Source organism: Zea mays, chromosome 2 (assembly GCF_902167145.1).
Source record: "Zea mays cultivar B73 chromosome 2, Zm-B73-REFERENCE-NAM-5.0, whole genome shotgun sequence".
NCBI classification, from domain to species: Eukaryota; Viridiplantae; Streptophyta; class Magnoliopsida; order Poales; family Poaceae; genus Zea; species Zea mays.
This window is the reverse complement of record NC_050097.1, coordinates 233,162,963-233,182,838: the sequence shown is the minus strand read 5'-3', so window position 1 is coordinate 233,182,838 and position 19,876 is coordinate 233,162,963. Positions and strand designations below refer to the sequence as shown.

At 45.7% G+C, this 19,876-nt stretch overlaps 1 protein-coding gene and 1 non-coding gene across 2 annotated transcripts; both read right to left on the bottom strand.

The window, feature by feature from the left end:
* Positions 1 to 9,213: 9,213 nt before the first annotated feature.
* Positions 9,214 to 9,285, bottom strand: TRNAQ-CUG (transfer RNA glutamine (anticodon CUG)). The gene has a single exon. It is a non-coding gene; the product is annotated as a tRNA-Gln (tRNA).
* Positions 9,286 to 13,795: 4,510 nt separating this feature from the next.
* Positions 13,796 to 19,646, bottom strand: LOC100501097 (uncharacterized). The gene is made up of 5 exons (XM_008670297.4): positions 18,396 to 19,646; positions 16,533 to 18,242; positions 15,946 to 16,237; positions 14,890 to 15,199; positions 13,796 to 14,480 (listed from the first exon to the last, which is right to left on the bottom strand). The coding sequence occupies exons 1-5, from the start codon at positions 18,524 to 18,526 to the stop codon at positions 14,260 to 14,262; spliced, it is 2,664 nt and encodes an 887-aa protein (XP_008668519.1). The 5' UTR covers positions 18,527 to 19,646; the 3' UTR covers positions 13,796 to 14,259.
* Positions 19,647 to 19,876: the final 230 nt, after the last annotated feature.

Sequence of the window (19,876 nt, the reverse complement as noted above, 5' to 3'; positions counted from 1 at the left end):
GAATGAAAAGAATATACTTTTAGAAAAGCAAGAGGATTTGTTGTATGAAGAACATGATAAGTTTGTAGAGGCTCAAAAATCCCTTGCATTAGAAATTAAGAGAAATGAAATGCTTGCTTGTGAAGTGTCAACATGCCATGATTCAATTTCTAAATTAAAGAGCATTAATGATGACTTAAATGCTAAACTAGTAGAAGCACATAAATCCAACTCTTGTGTTGAAAATATTACAATTTGCACTAGGTGTAAAGATTTTGACATTGATGCTTGTAGTGAACACCTAGTTTCAATTTCCAAGCTTAATGATGAACTGGCTAGTCTTAATGCTCAACTTAAGACTAGCAAGAATGATTTTGATAAGCTAAAATTTGCAAGGGATGCCTACACAATTGGTAGACACCCCTCAATTAAGGATGGACTTGGCTTCAAGAGAGAAGCTAAGAACTTAACAAGCCATAAGGCTCCCACTCCCGCCAAGGAGAAAGGGAAGGCCCCTATGGCTAGTAATGTGCAAAAGAACCATGCTTTTATGTACTATGATAGGAGATATTCTAGAAATGCTTTTAGAGGTCATGATGTGTTTGATTCACATGCTTATGACTCTTATGCCATGACTGCTTCTAGTTCTCATGTTATGCATGGTAGAAATATGTCTAGGAGAAATGCTATTCATCATGTGCCTAGAAAGAATGTTATTCATGCTCCTAGGAAAGTAGTGAATGAACCTTCTACAATTTATTGTGCTTTGAATGCTTCCTTTGCAATTTGTAGAAAGGATAAGAAAATTGTTGCTAGGAAGCTAGGGGCAAAATGCAAGGGAGACAAAACTTGCATTTGGGTCCCTAAGGAAATTTGTACTAACCTTGTAGGACCCAACAAGAGTTGGGTACCTAAGTCCCAAGCCTAAATTTGCCTTGCAGGTTTATGCATCCGGGGGATCAAGCTGGATTATCGACAGCGGATGCACAAACCATATGACGGGGGAGAAGAAGATGTTCACTTCCTACGTCAAGAATAAGGATTCCCAGGATTCAATTATATTCGGTGATGGGAATCAAGGCAAGGTAAAAGGGTTAGGTAAAATTGCAATTTCTAATGAGCATTCTATCTCTAATGTATTTTTAGTAGAGAGTCTTGGATATAATTTACTATCTGTTAGTCAATTATGTCATATGGGGTATAACTGTCTATTTACAAATATAGATGTGTCTGTCTTTAGAAGAAGTGATGGTTCACTAGCTTTTAAGGGTGTATTAGACGGCAAACTTTATTTAGTTGATTTTGCAAAAGAAGAGGCCGGTCTAGATGCATGCTTAATAGCTAAGACTAGCATGGGCTGGCTGTGGCATCGCCGCTTAGCACATGTGGGGATGAAGAACCTTCAAAAGCTTCTAAAGGGAGAACACGTGATAGGTTTGACTAACGTGCATTTCGAAAAAGATAGACCTTGTGCAGCTTGTCAAGCAGGTAAACAAGTGGGAGGAGCGCATCACGGCAAGAACGTGATGACCACTTCAAGACCCCTGGAGCTGCTGCATATGGACCTCTTCGGACCCGTCGCCTATCTAAGCATAGGAGGGAGTAAGTATGGTCTAGTTATTGTTGATGACTTTTCCCGCTTCACTTGGGTGTTCTTTTTGCAGGATAAGTCTGAAACCCAAGGGACCCTCAAGCGCTTCCTCAGGAGAGCTCAAAATGAGTTTGAGCTCAAAGTGAAGAAGATAAGGAGCGACAACGGATCCGAGTTCAAGAACCTTCAAGTGGAGGAGTTCCTTGAAGAGGAAGGGATCAAGCACGAGTTCTCCGCTCCCTACACACCACAGCAAAATGGTGTGGTAGAGAGGAAGAACAGGACGCTCATCGATATGGCGAGGACGATGCTAGGAGAGTTCAAGACCCCCGAGTGCTTTTGGACGGAAGCTGTTAACACTGCTTGCCACGCCATCAACAGGGTCTACCTTCATCGCCTCCTCAAGAAGACGTCGTATGAGCTACTAACCGGTAACAAACCCAATGTATCGTACTTTCGTGTATTTGGGAGTAAATGCTACATTCTAGTGAAGAAGGGTAGAAATTCTAAGTTTGCTCCCAAAGCTGTAGAAGGGTTTTTATTAGGTTATGACTCAAATACAAAGGCGTATAGAGTCTTCAACAAATCATCAGGTTTGGTTGAAGTCTCTAGCGACGTTGTATTTGATGAGACTAATGGCTCTCCAAGAGAGCAAGTGGTTGATTGTGATGATGTAGATGAAGAAGATGTTCCGACAGCCGCTATACGAACCATGGCGATTGGAGAAGTGCGGCCACAGGAACGAGATGAGCAAGATCAACCCTCTTCCTCAATTATGGTGCATCCCCCGACTCAAGACGATGAACAGGTTCATCAAAAGGAGGCGTGTGATCAAGGGGGAGCACAAGATGATAACGTGATGGAGGAAGAAGCGCAACCGGCACCTCCAACCCAAGTTCGAGCGATGATCCAAAGGGATCATCCCGTCGACCAAATTCTGGGTGACATTAGCAAGGGAGTAACTACTCGATCTCGATTAGTTAATTTTTGTGAGCATTACTCCTTTGTCTCTTCTATTGAGCCTTTCAGGGTAGAAGAGGCCTTGCTAGATCCGGACTGGGTGTTGGCCATGCAAGAGGAGTTAAACAACTTCAAACGCAATGAAGTTTGGACACTGGTGCCTCGTCCGAAGCAAAATGTTGTGGGAACCAAGTGGGTGTTCCGCAACAAACAGGACGAGCACGGGGTGGTGACGAGGAACAAGGCTCGACTTGTGGCAAAAGGTTATGCCCAAGTCGCAGGTTTGGATTTCGAGGAGACCTTTGCTCCTGTGGCTAGGCTAGAGTCAATTCGAATCTTGCTAGCATATGCCGCTCACCATTCTTTCAGGTTGTACCAAATGGATGTGAAGAGCGCTTTCCTCAACGGGCCAATCAAGGAGGAGGTGTACGTGGAGCAACCCCCTGGCTTCGAGGATGAACGGTACCCCGACCATGTGTGTAAGCTCTCTAAGGCGCTCTATGGACTTAAGCAAGCCCCAAGAGCATGGTATGAATGCCTTAGAGACTTTTTACTTGCTAATGCTTTCAAGGTTGGGAAGGCCGATCCAACTCTTTTTACAAAGACATGTGATGGTGATTTGTTTGTGTGCCAAATTTATGTCGATGACATAATATTTGGTTCTACTAACCAAAAGTCTTGTGAAGAGTTTAGCAGGGTGATGACGCAGAAATTCGAAATGTCGATGATGGGCGAGTTGAACTACTTCCTTGGGTTCCAAGTGAAGCAACTCAAGGACGGCACCTTCATCTCCCAAACGAAGTACACGCAAGATCTGCTAAAGCGGTTTGGGATGAAGGACGCCAAGCCCGCAAAGACTCCGATGGGGACCGACGGACACACCGACCTCAACAAAGGAGGTAAGTCCGTTGATCAAAAAGCATACCGGTCAATGATAGGTTCTTTGCTTTACTTATGTGCTAGTAGACCGGATATTATGCTTAGCGTATGCATGTGTGCTAGATTTCAATCCGATCCTAAGGAGTGTCACTTAGTGGCGGTGAAGCGAATACTTAGATATTTGGTTGCTACGCCTTGCTTCGGGCTCTGGTATCCAAAGGGGTCTACCTTTGACTTAGTTGGATACTCAGACTCCGACTATGCTGGATGTAAGGTCGATAGGAAGAGTACATCGGGGACGTGCCAATTCTTAGGAAGGTCCCTGGTGTCATGGAACTCTAAGAAACAAACATCCGTTGCCCTATCCACCGCTGAGGCCGAGTACGTTGCCGCAGGTCAGTGTTGCGCGCAACTACTTTGGATGAGGCAAACCCTCCGGGACTTTGGCTACAATCTGAGCAAAGTCCCACTCCTATGTGACAATGAGAGTGCTATCCGCATGGCGGAAAATCCTGTTGAACACAGCCGCACAAAGCACATAGACATCCGGCATCACTTTTTGAGAGACCACCAGCAAAAGGGAGATATCGAAGTGTTTCATGTTAGCACCGAGAACCAGCTAGCCGATATCTTTACCAAGCCTCTAGATGAGAAGACCTTTTGCAGGCTGCGTAGTGAGCTAAATGTCTTAGATTCGCGGAACTTGGATTGAATTGTAGCATACATGTGTTTATGCCTTTGATCATGTTCCTTTTTGCATTATGTTGCTTATTATGGTGCTCAAGTTGTACAAACACTCCCTGGACCTCACAAGTCCGTTGCAAAGTGATGCACATGTTTAGGGGGAGATGTGTTACAACTTGACCCTTTGAGACTAACCATGTGCTTGAGTTTTGTAATTTAGTCTCGAAGGAGGATTGAAAGGGAAAAGGTGGACTTGGACCATGAAAGACTTCCACTGCACTCCGATGAGAGGGTAACTAATTCCAAGTTCATCTCATGAAATCTTATTGCCATTTGCTCTTAATTGAAGACTTTGGTGAGGCAATGGGGTTAAAAGGCCAAGATTAATCCCGTTTTGGTGCTTGATGCCAAAGGGGGAGAAAATAAAGGCCAAAGTGATAAATGGATCAGCTACCACTTGAGAGATTTTGAAAATAGTAGAATAGAGTTTTTGTTTTGTCAAAAGCTTTTATTGTCTCTTATTGTCTCTATTGTCAAAAGTTGGCTTCTTGTGGGGAGAAGTGTTGATTATGGGAAATAGGGGGAGTTTTTGAAATCTTTGATCAATCTCTTTTGGAATGACTCTCGTTATGCTTCAACATGTGTGTTTGACTTAGAGATAGAGATTTGAGTTTGATTTGCAAAAACAAACCAAGTGGTGGCAAAAGATGATCCATATATGCCAAAATTGAATCAAAACCAATTTGAGTTTTTATTTGAAGTGATTTTGCACTTGTTCTAGTTGCTTTATGTTGTGTTGGCATAAATCACCAAAAAGGGGGAGATTGAAAGGGAAATGTGCCCTTGGGCCATTTCTAAGTATTTTGGTGATTGAGTGTCAACACAAGTGTTTAAATGTGAATCAACGCCCATGGATGAACAAAGTGCAAATCTTCAACAAAGAAACAGAAAGAAGAAGAAGAAGAGAAGACTTGGCTGTGTGCAGCCAAGGGGCTGTTTCGGTCTGGGGCACCGGACTGTCCGGTGGTGCACCGGACAGTGTCCGGTGGTGCACCGGACAGTGTCCGGTGCACCAGGCTGCCTTGGCCGAAGAGGCCACTCTCGGGTTTTTCTCCGGCGACTTCGGCTAAAATTCACCGGACTGTCCGGTGTGCACCGGACTGTCCGGTGAGCCAACGGTCGGCCGGGCCAACGGTCGGCCGCGCGATCGGCGCGCGACACGTGGCCGAGCCAACGGTCGGAAGGAAGCACCGGACTGTCCGGTGTGCACCGGACATGTCCGGTGCGCCAACGGTGCGCAGATCTGACTCTGACAGCAACGGTCGGATGCGCTGTTTAAGGAAACAAATCAGGCACCGGACAGTGTCCGGTGTGCACCGGACTGTCCGGTGCGCCCGACGACAGAAGGCAAGGATAGCCTTCCAGATGTGTTCTCAACGGCTCCTAGCTGCCTTGGGGCTATAAAAGGGACCCCTTGGCGCATGGAGGAATACACCAAGCATTCCTACAACTCTTCTAAGCACCAAGACATCAATCTCACGCATTCGTTTCATTGTGATAGCATATAGAGCTCTTGTGGAGTTGTGAACTCTTTGTGTTGCGTTGCGAGCTCTTGTTGCGACTTGTGTGCGTGTTGTTGCTCTGATTTTCGAGTCTTGTGTGCGTTGCTCATTCCCACCTTACTCCGTATTTCTTTGTGAACTCAATTGTAAGGGCGAGAGACTCCAAGTTGTGGAGATTCCTCGCAAACGGGAAAAGATCAAAGGAAAGAAAAACACCGTGGTATTCAAGTTGATCATTGGATCACTTGAGAGGAGTTGAGTGCAACTCTCGTCCGTTGGGACGCCACAACGTGGAGTAGGCAAGTTTTGTACTTGGCCGAACCACGGGATAACCACCGTGTCAACTCTGTGATTGCTTTCTTGTGGTTATCGTGTTTTGAGTTCTCTCTAGCCACTTGGCCATACTTGTGCTAACCCTTAACAAGTTTTTGTGGCTTAAGTTTTGATCTTTTACAGGATCACCTATTCACCCCCCCCCCCCTCTAGGTGCTCTCACGGGGCCGGGTGAGGACGCGATTCCTCCGAGGTCGAGGTTGAGGCCGAGCCCTGGGGTCGGGCGAGGCGGAGACCACCTTTCGAGGCCGAGGTTGAGGCTGAGCCCTGGGGTCGGGCGAGGCGGAGTCCTCCTTCCGAGGCCGAGGTTGAGGCCGAGCCCTGGGGTCGGGCGAGGCGGAGTCCTCCTTCCGAGGCTGAGGTTGAGGCCGAGCCCTGGGGTCGGGCGAGGCAGAGCTTCCTGTTGCGCCTGAGGCTGAACTTGGTTGTTGCCAGCCTCACTCTAGCGGGTGGCACAGCAGTCGGAGCGGGGCGAGTGGCGCTGTTTTCCTGTCAGGTCGGTCAGTGGAAGGGCGAAGTGACTTCGGTCACTTCGACCTTGCCGACTGAGGCACGTGTGTCAGGATAAGGCGTCAGGCGATCCTCGCATTGAATGCGCCTACGATACGGTCGGTTGGTGAGGTGATTTGGCCAAGGTTGCTTCACAACAAAGCCTGCCCGAGCTGGGCTTCGGGCGAGTAGAGGGTGCGCCCGTTGCTTGAGGAGGCCCTCGGGCGAGGCGTGAATTCGCCTGGGACTACTGTTCCCGCCCGAGGCTAGGCTCGGGCGAGGCGAGATCGCGTCCCTTGAGTAGACGAAGCCTTGACCTGAATCGCGCCCATCAGTCTCTGTAGCTTGTGCTGATGGTGGTTACCAGCCGTGTTTAGGAGTGTTGGGGGTACCCCTAATTACGGTACCCGACAAAAATCAAGTCCGGGAGAGAGGGTGAAAACAAATCAAATGAGAAACAAGCGGATGAACACGGTGATTTGTTTTACCGAGGTTCGGTTCCAAAGAACCTAGTCTTCATTGAGGAGGTCACAAAGACCGGGCTATTTCAACCCTTTCCCTCTCTCAAACGTTCACATAGACCGAGTGAGCCTTTCCCTTAATCAATCGGGTCACTAAGACCCCGCAAGGACAACCACACTCTTAGGTGTCTCTTGCTTTGATTACAAGTCACTTGAGAACAAGAATGAGAAACAAGAAAGGCAATCCAAGAAGCAAGAGCTCAAAAGAACACAAAATCTCTCTCTCGCAAGTCACTAAGTGTTTGAGATGAATTTGGGACTTGGAGAGTCTTTGATCTTTTAAATTGTGTCTAGGAGTGAATGCTAGAGCTCTTGTATTGAATGTGATACTCAGAAATCTTGGATGCTTGAAGTTGTGGTGGTTGGGGGTATTTATAGCCCCCAACCACCAAGGTAGCCGTTGGGGAGGCTGCTGGTGATGGGCGCACCGGACAGTCCAGTGCACCACCGGACAGATACTGTGCACTGTCCGGTGCGCTGCCACGTCACCCAACCGTTAGGGTTTTGGAGCAGTTGACCGTTGGCGCCTTTGTCTGCTTGTGGCACCGGACAGTCTGGTGGTGCACCGGACAGTCCGGTGCCCCTCTGACTTATGCTGCGCACTGTGCTGCACTTTTCACGCTTGTCAGAGTCCACCGTTGCGCGGAGGTAGTCGTTGCTCCGCTGGCTCACCGGACAGTCCGGTGGCACACCAGACAGTCCAGTGAATTATAGCGGAGTGCGCCTTCGTTTTCCCGATAGTGGCTGGTTCAACCCTGTACGGGCCTGGTGCACCGGAGACTGTCCGGTGGCACACCGGACAATCCGGTGCGCCAGACCACAGCACACTTAAGTCCTTTTTGTTCCTTTTGAATTGGCTCCCTAACTTGAATATTTATTGGTTTGTGTTGAACCTTATGCACCTGTAATACATGAATTCTAGAGCAAACTAGTTAGTCCATATGTTTGTGTTGGACGTTCAACCACCAAAATTAATTGTAGGAAAAGGTTAACCATATTTTCCTTTCAGTTGGTCCAAGGCAATGTGTTGACCTTTTAATCACCAAAAACAAACTAGAAATGGCATAAGGGCACATTTCCCTTTCAGAGGACACCTGGATAGTATCAGGATACTTAGAAGGCATCTTGGCAACATCCTAGGGTATAGTCTTCTATTGATGTAGTCAAATCTAATGCTTTAACTTTTATTATTAGTAAGTACACATGTCAATATCTAGTTTCATCGTGTTTCTTTCATATTTAGTGAACACGCCATTATTTTCACAAATATTAGAATGCATGAGTTTAATCGCAAAGCGGATGCCAGCCATCTTGCAGTCATGATAAGGCTCAATGACATACAACTCATGTCTATCGTTTTGGAGGAAAAAATTGCTACTTTAGCCCTTCTAACGTGGGCTCTCTGCTATTATGTGACCCTCTGTCTATGACTTGTGGGATCATTTGTGTCTATGATTTGTAGGTCTGGTGGTAAAATAGAGAAGTCTACAACTAATAGTGACAAAATAGCAAATTTCCCTCGTTGGAGACATCGTACTTATGTTCGATAGCGTCCATGAGCTCTTTTGCTCTCTTTATGATCATAGCACTAGGTTGCAAACTCGAGATGCAATCTAGTGCTATCACATTATCCATGTCGAAATCTGTATGCTTTTTAATAGTTAGAGGACCTTCACAAGACTTCACAGCCCAAGATGGGTCTATAGTGGTGAGCCACAAATCAAGTTCATAGACCATCTCTTAAAGTTCAATCCACCAAATTCCTCGCATTTGATTATATCAGCAAAGCTACTACCCACCTTTAAGTTCCTATCAAAATTTTGAACATCGTCACATGCAGCGTCAGGGACGAAAGAAGATTGGGGTTGTTTTGCACAGAGAAAGAGATAACTCCATCTTATTTAGGAGGAGGACGTCCTCAGGCGAGTAGGCTTGAGATAACTTTTATGTAGAACTAATTTTTTTTTATCATCACACTACGTATGGTACGGTTGGGTTTTTAATTTTTATTGTAAAATAAATATATCTCGGCTCATAGACTGCAATATCTAAAAAAAAATGTAGCCTTATCTTGCCACGGCAACCTAACGTGGATATTATATTCTGCGTGAAAAGAAAACGAAAGGAAATAAAAACCGTTTGATGCCATTATTAGAAGAGTTATGAAAGGGGAGACTAGGGAAAAAAAGACACGAGTAGCATAGCATAAAAAAAAAGGTCCCACCGAGATTTGAACTCGGGTTACTGGATTCAGAGTCCAATGTCCTAACCGCTAGACCATGGGACCTATGATGCAGTTATTGGCTTCTTACTTATATTTATTCATGTTCAAAGTGCACATGGCACTAGACTACTACAGTGCTAGAGGTACAGTTTATTAGTTTGCCGTCCCGTCGTTACTCCATCATGCTGGCCTCTTTGTCGTTTATATATAATCTTTGCATAATTCAAAGTCTTTGAGTTCTTTTAGTAGTTGTTTGAACAATTCAAAATGAAAAGTAAAGGAAGAAATCCCGGTACTCTTAGCCTTACTTCGATAAAAACACATCAATCCGACGCTGCTTCCTGCTGTTTCCCTGTCATACATGCAAACCCCTGTAGCTTTCACCTTTTAAGCGAGAGTTTGTGTTTGGTACTTGGTGATTGGCATCATCTAGATAGTTTGGTAGTGGTTGGAAGCTTGGTGATCTCTAGGTGATGACTGTAAGAGGCCTAATTTAAAGTGTAAACAGTTATGAGTGACTCATCAAGTCACCATACCAAAGTGACCAAGAATCAATCCACAGAGTGTGCTTGATCGTTACATAGATTAAGGGAGGCTATACCCTTGCATATGTGCTACAACAAGGAATAGTGAAGACTGTCAACTCTCCAGTACCTCGTAAAGACATCGTTGATCTCTAACCCGCTCTTTACGTTGAGCCTTTACATTTGTGCGGTTACTTTTGTGTCTTTATATTTTTATTAGTATTGACATACTAGTATAGGGTAAAAACTAGGTTACAAAACTTTGGCGTGTAGGATAGAAAACACTCTTAGACACAAGAAGTGAAATAAACACAGTGATAGGATTGGATTTTACGAGAACTTTATTTAGCCCAATTCAACCCTTCTCTTGAGCATCTTAATTCTTTCGATCAGCAGTGTGGTTTTCCTCCACGGCGGATGCTTACTCGTCGTTGCTCTTCTATGGCAGTTGCTTTGCCGCCGTTGTCGTGCCATCCCTTCGTGTTGGACGCTTTGCTGCCAAAACCGTGTTGGTTTCTTCTTTAGCGCATACTTCGGTGTCAAGGTCATATTAGTCATCGTTCTGACTCCGGTAGATGCTTTGTTGTTGGTATTGTTAGTACTCCCTCCGTTCTTTTTATTTGTCGCGGTTTAGTTAAAAATGAATTAGCGAGCGACAATATTCGAGAATAGAGGTAGTATTTTCTAGATTGGTGTTTTTCGTTGTAGTTAAGCCTTCGGTGTGGTGGTCTCTCTATTGAGATCTATTTTTCTTGCAAGTTTAGAGTTCTAAGAGCATCTCCACTAGTTCCCTAAAAATAACTCCCTAAACTTAGATTTAGCAAGTTGCTAAATACATATTGGGAACAAAAGTTATATTATTCTCCAACGATAATTAAATTTTTTAAATTATGCTAACTTAGTTTTTCTAGTTATTACTTGCATCTTCAATTTTGGTTTCATTTTGTACGATAAAGTTCAATAATCATTGTTCTTCTCTTGATTACTATCTCATTATGTATGAATCATGGTCGTTCGATTTTCTCTAATTTTTTAATGCATTATATTTGGACTCGTCAAACGAGGATGATAATTAAATATTTTAAATTATGATAACTCAGTTTTTTCTCTAATTTTCATTATGTATGAATCACGGTTGTTCGATTTTCTCTAATTTTTCACTTGCATATATGCGCGAACTCGATGGCTGACAAGTGATTTCATGGCATGATTGACACACGAAACAGGATATTGGAAGTGTGGAATAATTCCTTAAGCCTGGTGACTAAATAGGGATATTCAGGAAGTTGATATATTTGAGGGTCTCATTTAATGAAGTGTTGGATTTTGGGTTCATAACACCCTAAGGCTTGTTTGGGAGAAGGGGTTTGGAGAGAATGGGGGCTAGAACCTCTTACTATTTAAATTTGAATAGTAAAGGATTGTAGCCCCTTGATTCCCTCCAAACCCCTTACTCCCAAACAAATTCTAAATTAATTTTAGTGACTTCTTTTGGGAACTAATGAATATCTTTGGGCAATGACTAATATGCAAGCAGTCATTAGGTGCAAGCGTGCAAGCAGTTCTCTACTTCTCTTGGTCCGTTAGATCTAGATCCAAGCATATATGTAATCGTGGTTTGTTAGGGGCGTCTTTATAAAACTACACGAGGTAGTGGTAGAAGGATTTAAATGCTAAATATGGTATACGGTTAGATCTAGATCTAACCGACCAAGAGACATGCTTGCACGATTACATCTAATGACTACTTGCATATTAGTCGTTGTCATCTTTAAGAGCTAGTTTGAGAACTCTATTTTACAAAGGATTTTCATTTTTCTTTGGAAAATAAAAATGGAGTTGCCAAAATAGTGGTTCCCGTCCCACTTTTTCTTGCTACTCTAGTTTGTTTCATGTTGTTTACCACTTTTTCTTAGTGGTTCGTAACTTTTGCTAGGAGGATACTCTCGTAGATGCAGTAAGAGAGATAGGACATGTGCTACACATAATTCTTTTTCTCTTAATAAAACATGTGCTACGACGTGTTCTCTAAAAAGAAAGGGAGGCAGTATGGGCCAGCGACATGGGAGGTAGCAGAGAAATACTGAAAAAAAGAGAGAAAATGATAGGGAAGAAAGTCACAGTTGCGAGTCTTACAACTAGAGATATAAATAGTATGGGTATTATATGTTCGTATTCGAATTTATTCAGTCTAAAAAACCGAGATCCGCTATGTATTCGAGTTCAAATATTAAATATCTAATCTGTATTTGATTTATATCCATATCCATATACTTAAAGTTGGGTATTTAAGATGATATCCATTCAAATCTTATCCGACGCGACTCGATAATATTTGTATCCGATCTAAATTCGAAGAGAAAAATGTAAAAATAAATGATATATACAAAATTTGTCCGTATTCAATCCGATTACACACCGCTACTTACAACCTCTTTTCAATGTCGGTACATGTTTAGAGCCGTTGGTGAAAATTATTTTCACCGCTAGCTCATAAGGCAGTTAGTGAAAATGTTGTTGATTTTCATTATCGGTTCGTAATATGAACTACTACCGATGAAAATAATTTTACCCATAATTATGTGTACAAACAGTTGCTCATACAGTATCACAAGTGTTTTCAGTGAACTACTGACGAAAATGTTTTCTGTAGTAGTGAAAGGTTGTACGGAAGATGCCAAACAAAACTATTTTTGTCGTACTTCATTCTACCAATTAATCAAAAACAGGATGGTAGAAACTACGTGTGTCGAGCAGCGCTATTCGTCACTCTATATAAAACTTCACTCAAAGAACACTCAGTAATTTCTGGGAACAATTGAATATCGTTTAGTGATTTCCGCTAATGACTAAATATATACACACATCTAAATGTTATTCATCACCTAGGGTGACAAACCCCACGATCCATCATCTGGATCAAAAGGTTTAGTCGGAATAGTCCACCAGGGAATCAACTGCATCGGGAAATTAACTAGACCAGGGAACCAACCACACCAACCGACCAGGAGTTAAAACGGGTCCATATGCGATTAACGAGGCTGATCTACTCTTCGCGCGTAGCGCGCAACAATAAATATTCTGTCATTCAAGGTTTACTTTTACTCCAACGTACAACCAGAACAAATATTCAACTATTTAAGATTTATTTTAGTCATTCGTCGTTTTAAATTTTTATAAGGAAAGAACGTTGAACAACAATTCAAGGTTTACTTTATCCATTCAGAAATAAATATTCGTCAATTCAAGGTGATGATCGAGGATAGGAGGCGACTGCTGAGACACGATGATGAGGAATTACGGACGTTGGGTGGCACGATGGTGGATGGATCGAATCTAAACAGAGTTGGTTATATATATATATATATATATATATATATATATATATATATATATATATATATATATATATATATATATATATATATATATATATTCAGAAAACGTCGTCCTCTTTAGCTAATTATTAAGTCTCTTCTTGAAACTTGTTTTTGTGCTCGAGAAGCCGATGCCAAGAACAAGCCTAGTTGTTCTTATCCCCCCACTTCGTTTCTCACTTGATGCTCATCCATCCATCCATCCGACAGGCACCATCGTCCGTGAAACATTCAACGCAATCCACATCGTTTTCTCTCTTCGCGGAAGCTTGCCGCCGAAACTCCCACCATAAAAGTTAGGGGTGGCCGCTCCCCCATGACGTGCCTTTTCTTGACGTTTGGCGAGCGGCAGCAGTTCGCCGGCGAAGGGCCTCGAAAACTTTTGTCATTTGTTGTGCCTGGATGGTTACACCAATCACCTACTTGACGGGCCTTTCCTATTTCCAGCAAACGAACGAGATTTGTGAAGGATTGGACGAAGAACAGAATGATGCTCTGCACTGTCCACAGTCCTCACCCATTGACCATTCATTTTCAGAGGCTGTTGTCAGCCGCTGCTCTCCTTCAGTTTGCCACCCCCCACTCACCCAACCCCAATCAGTACAATAATGACTGCATGCTAATCCTGACTGACGGGTAAGCAGCACTGAACAAAGAGCACTCCACATAAAATAAAATAAAAAACCCACCAGCCAGAAACACACATCTGTATATGCAATCAATCAAGTGCTCGGCAAGAACAGGTGCCTGCATGCTTGACAGTTTGGCGCGGACAAAAGCTTCCACCATCCTTTGTTCCCCCATTTCACTTACATACACATGGTACAGTCAAAACTTCTTGATTCTGGAAGCACGGGCCGCTGGGGCACATGGCGGGTACAATTAGGAGGCTTAATCACAATCGGCAGCAACAACTTACTAAGGGGAGGCTATAGCAAACAACACATATATATATCTAATAATTAGGGACACAAGGAATGGGGTGTTTGGTTTTCAAGGGGAGGGATCTAATGTGGCTTTCTACTGTGTCCTTACATTGATCTGATCTGCTGTGTATGGTACAAAACATACACCGGTATGGCCGGTTGGCTATGATGAGGGGCTTCCTGTCCTGTATGTACACCGTGGGAGCGCGCTCAGGGTTCCTGGCTGTTCACCCGGTGGTGAAGCTCCAGCATCTCCTGGTGGTTGGGGTCCACCGAGAGGGCCGCGCGGCAGTCCTGGAGGGCGCTCGAGACGTCGCCCACGTGCTCGTGGAAGGCCGCGCGCAGGTGGAGCAGGTTCAGGTCCGCCTTGAAGGCGATGGCCTTGGTCAGCTCCGCGATCGCCTCTTTCTCCTTGTGGTTGTCCATCAGCACTGCACACCGCCAGATCAGATTAGGAAAGAGTCCGCGTCAGCATATCGGGGCGACGGAACAATGAAAAGATGAGCTAATCCTTGGACTGAATGGAGTATGTTCTGGTTGTTACACCTACTGAATGCTGATCAGGTTGAACATAGACAATGGAAGGCTACATTGACTTCTCACCAGCTTTTATGTTAGGAACCAGGGTAGCTGGTTCGTTAAAGTAGCACCAATACTGGAAGTTGAGCAGATGAGCTATATCTGTTGATGACAATTATAAACTACTTTTCAAGAATTTTATATCCTATGTTTCAGTCTGCTTGGAATCTGATGGCCTAGGATCACACATCACCGCCAAGCTTTGTCATGCTAAAATTATAAGAAACTGGATATACCCATGCAGCACGAAGCAGCGCTTACCAGCAGCACGGTATCTGTAAGGATAAACTCGCAGAGGGTCGAGTTTGGTGACCATCTGCAGGTCCGTTTTCGTCAGCTCCCGGTCACAGTACTCGGATCTCTTCTCATATGCCGAAGCGTTGTTCCTGGCCTTCTCTATCAGCTTGGTCATTTCGTCGTATGCACCAGCTCTGTTGTTCCGTAGGAAATGAACCCTTGCAAGGCCTTGATGCGCTCTGGTGTGACCGATCTTTAGTGCATTAATGTAGCATTCAGCTGCCAGGTCTAGCTTCCCACAATCCACATAAACACTTCCGAGGTTGTTTAGAGCCTACATGTCAAGTATTTATCAGTAAGTTGCAGTTATGCATCCTCTCGAACATCTCAAATTACAATGGTACAGAACGATACAGAGACATAAACAGCGCAGTTTCTCAAGTTCATGTATTTATTTTCAATTTTTCGTTTGATTGACCATTGAAAGGAGTGCTCCACTTATACATAGGATTAAAGTAAAATACCCAGTGACGGTGATGGTATCAGATGCTCTAACTTACCTAATAGGTCAACTAGTTGGTAGGAAATAATATTAAACTTTGAGTGTACCCAAGAATCTAGATCTAGGTGATCAGTTGCCATGCTAGGAGAAACAGGACAGTCATTTTTAACGGTGGCAGTGTCATTGCCATATTCAATGCAACAATAGTCAATGAACTAATAGGACATCTTAACTTCCTAACAAAATGTAGCAACACCTGGCAATTGAACAAATATATAGGCAAAGGATGAAAGCAATAACAAGAATCTAAGACCCCACCCTACCCCCAAAAAAGAGACTACTCAATAAATGTAGCAATAAAACTCCACTTCTTATTTTCCAAGGAGAATGATGAAAGTCTAGGAAAAAAATATTAGTGACAACTATATTCCAATTTTTGGTACAAGGTCACTTAAATCGCAACATTTGCTGCATGTCAAGGCAGAAGAAGAAAAAACAGCTGCTCCAAACCATCCATGGTCAATTTAGCTAAGTGAAATTATTCAGGACATGATGCAAAGAGAGAAAAAAAAACTTACCTGACCCTTCCGAAGTCTATCTGAGGGACACCGCAATGCATCTTCTAGAAGTGATACAACTGTTGCTGAGGTAGAAGGATCAAGACTCGAATCAGCCAAAGCATAAGCTTTCAGAAAAAATGCCTCAAATGACCTTTGTATTGCAATGGATGCTTCTGCCTTCTGCAATCCTTCCTCGCAGTGGCCAGTATCATACAATATCCATCCTTCATAGACAAGCCTTTCATGATCACTCGCAGCATGCTCACGAGCAAGCTGCAAACTCCTCATTGCCGCCTCAGGACAGTTTAATCTGATAACACAGAATTAAACCACATCAATCCTAACACCCCAAATAGTGATTCCATAAAAAAAACATACAGTAAGTCAACACTTAGCACAAGAGGCATGTGCAAACATGCTGACAAAACTAAAATGTGAGAATATTCCAGCTTTCGGACACATAATTCTAGTAGGCGCAAGACATGGCAAGTTGCCAAACCATGTGCAATAGTATGAGCATCTACTATGAACATTATTTTGTTACTCTATAATACTGGAATAGGAAAACTATTCTTCTGGGCAAAAATATAAATTAATTTATTTACCTGAGAAGAAGCAAAGATTGCCTAAAGTACAAAACTCCTTTGGCGGTATCTGACTCCAACATTTGATATATAACAGAGAGGGACCCTATATCATCCACAGATGACCAGCGATCATAAAGCTGCATCCAACAGTCAGCAGCTGTCCACTGCTCTACATTCTCTAGCACTAGCATTCTCAGCTGCTTGGCAGCAACCCGGCCACCAATCATACGATAATCTGGGGCAAGAGTGAGTATTGCCTGCACGTCACATAAGGCAGCCCTATAATCCTCAAGGGCAAGGTAGCAACAGAACCTTAGTTCTAAGCACTCCAGCACCAGCTTGAATCCAAGTATCCGGTTGATCTCCATCAATGCAGCTTCAACACTTTGCCTTTTCATCAAAGATGCAGCTCGGAACATATAGGGATATGTAAGAGTAGGGTCCAACTCAGTAGCCTTGTTAAGATTTTCTAACTTGTTATCACCATCCAAATATAGAGCTCTCTCTTGATACATCCACCCAAGAGGCCACCGAGATGACATGACAGAGTCTAGCAACTTGAGAGCAAAATGCTTATTACCCCTCAGAGAGGCCAATCTAGCTAAACCCACTATCGAATAGAGATGGCCGGCAGAAAATGCAGCATTGAACAGGCGCTCAGATTCAGGGTAATCTTTCCTTAGAAATTTGGTGCATGCCAGCTGATGTAAGGCCAGCTGATTTTGCCTAGAATCTGATGCCGACTCTACCAGCTTTTCCAAGAAACTTACAGTGACATCCGATGTTGGGTTGGTACTCATGGAGACTTCACTAAGAAGACAATATAGGGAGAAAGATGCATTGCCAACCATTGTCAATCTCTGTGCCTTATTTGCAGAAGAGAATATCCTAACCACTTGTTCATCATTCAAGCACTCTGGAAGCTCATTCAAGAGCACTTGCAAGCATGAAGCAGCAAGGATGGAACAGCCCAGCTCAAGAGCGCACTCCATGAAGTCTATAGCATCTTGCCTTGAAGAGACGAAAGAAGCAAGCTTTCGCTCACAGGCATCCTTGAGGCCCTTGCAGCAAAACTTATTGGCAAAATCAAGAATCTCCAAGATAGCATCAGCTGACAAATACGGTAGTCTTCCTGATAGGCTGAATTTACTGATTGCCCTCATGCCAATAGGGGAGATACCATTTCTAGACATGTCAATGACCTCTAGATATGATTCCCTAAATCCACCGTTAAGCATTGCATACAGTGGAGTTGACAGCGCCGCGAGCTTCCGACGATCGCACGCAACCATATCATCTCTTATCCGGAAATGAACCACCGCAGAACCCCGAAACTCATCATCATCACCATCGTAGTTTATCACATGTGACCCAGTGGAGACCTGCAACACGAAATCCAGCAGCCTGAACTCCTGCAAGCACTTGCTGCACGAGCTGAGCAGGTCGGAGATGGCCTCCTCCCCTTTCTTCTCGTACTTGAGCCATGCCCCGAAGATGAGCTTCTCGTGTATGGTGCTCCCCTTCTCCCACGCAGACTGGAGGCTCCTCCGAGACAGCTTGGCCTCGCCGAGGCCACGGAAGACCTGATACTGGAGGAGGTACAGGGAGGACTTGTCGTCAGGGGGGCAGGACTCCAGCTCCTCGTGTATCTGAGCCAGTACGTCGACATAGTCCGCGGGCTTGAAGTGCGGAAGCACAGCCGGCTCTGGCATCTTCATCAAGGACTCTCTGCGACGGACAAAATGAGGATGAACATCTCGACCGGCCAACTTTGCACAACCAAATCAACACCGGTGCCTAAAAGACCGAGTCTTGCGCGCCACACAATTCAAGCATAAACGAACTTGGAGACTGGAAACAAGCGACCAGGATGGAGCTTACATGGAGGAGCCGGCGGCGGCATGGCCGGAGAACTTGGAGAGCTTCCCCCTCTCGAGGGGCAGCCATGAGTGGGGCGCGGAGTGAAGCTTGGTCTCTTTGCAGGCCGACTCGGAGAAGAAGAGCTTCCTCATGGCACATACCACGGCGGGGGCGCCACCCAGATCAGGGCTCCACCTCCACTTGTTCGTCTCGAATCCACTCAAATCCTCGCCATCCAGACCAGGGGCCCCAGATCGCCCCCGAATTCGCAATGAAACGCCGGGAACCAAGCCCCCGCGCCAGCCGCTGGCGACGACAGGCGGCGAGATTCGGAGCCCGAGAAAGCAAGAATTCCGGAGGGGCGCCCCGGGAGGCGGCGGCTTGGGAGCCCGGATCGGAGGCCCGGTCGAGCTCCCGGGCAGACGTCGGAACCCGGCCCCCAACCGCCGACCGATTAGGGGGGAACAGCACCAATCTACCGCTAGAGAGGGAGAGGGAGGGCGAGAGCGCGGTGGGGGGCGGATAGAGAGAGGTGGAGAGAGAAACCCAAATGCGCCGGCTTTAATGGCGGGGCGCAGCAAGAAGCCAGCGGGGAAGTAACCACTCCGCCAGGCGGCCCCCGCCCGGAGACTGCGAGAGCGGGCGCGAAACGCCAAGATTTGCTCGCTCCGCTCTCGGCTCTCGCTGCGGCGGCGGGAGGAGGAGGGGAGGGGGGGGCGGTTGGAGGGAAGAAGAGGAGCGAGCAGGCGGGGTCCCGCGATTCGGCTGCTTTGGAACGGAATTCCTGGGAATCCAAAGCCCCCGACGAACGCTTTTGTGCTGCGGCCGCTGGGCGCTGCTGTGACCCCGCTCTCTCTCTCACACTGGTCTGGTCTCGCTCCGCTCGGCTTTTCTGGTGAGGAAAGATGGGAAAGAAAGAGGCCGCGCTTTATCGATCTACTCTCCTCCTACCTCCCGTCTCTTGCCGGTGCGCGGGAGCTCCCGTGCTAATAATCCAGGGCGGCGGACAAAGCACGCGGCTAATCGCTTCGGAGTCCCGTCCCGTGTGGTCGTAGCGACGTAGTCTCGTAGGGCCCCAGCCCCAGCCGCTGCCGCGTGCGCGTCCTCTCTCCTCGCGCTCGCGGGCGGTGCCGTGGGCTGGTGGTGGTGCGCGCGATGGCGTCGTGCGGCGTCACTGGGGCCGGAGCCGGCCGTAGTGCCTGCGCCGCTGGTCCAGGCCAGCCACAGGCCCACAGCTCCACCAGAGCAGTGTCGTCCACCCAATGGCGCGTTTGCCCGCGACGCAAAGAGTTAAGTGGTTTTCCCTCCTCCTTCCTTCGGCACGGCAGGCAGTGGTTTTTATTGCTGTTGTATACGTGGCCGTGAGTGCACGAGGCCGGCGCGCGCGTGAACGGCCGGCATCGGCGATTTCCAGTTCGGTTTCGTCTGCCGGCGACGGAGGGGGGATTTGTAATTGGGTACGTTTTTTTTATTTCATGTATCTGGTGGGACGCTGCACGGAT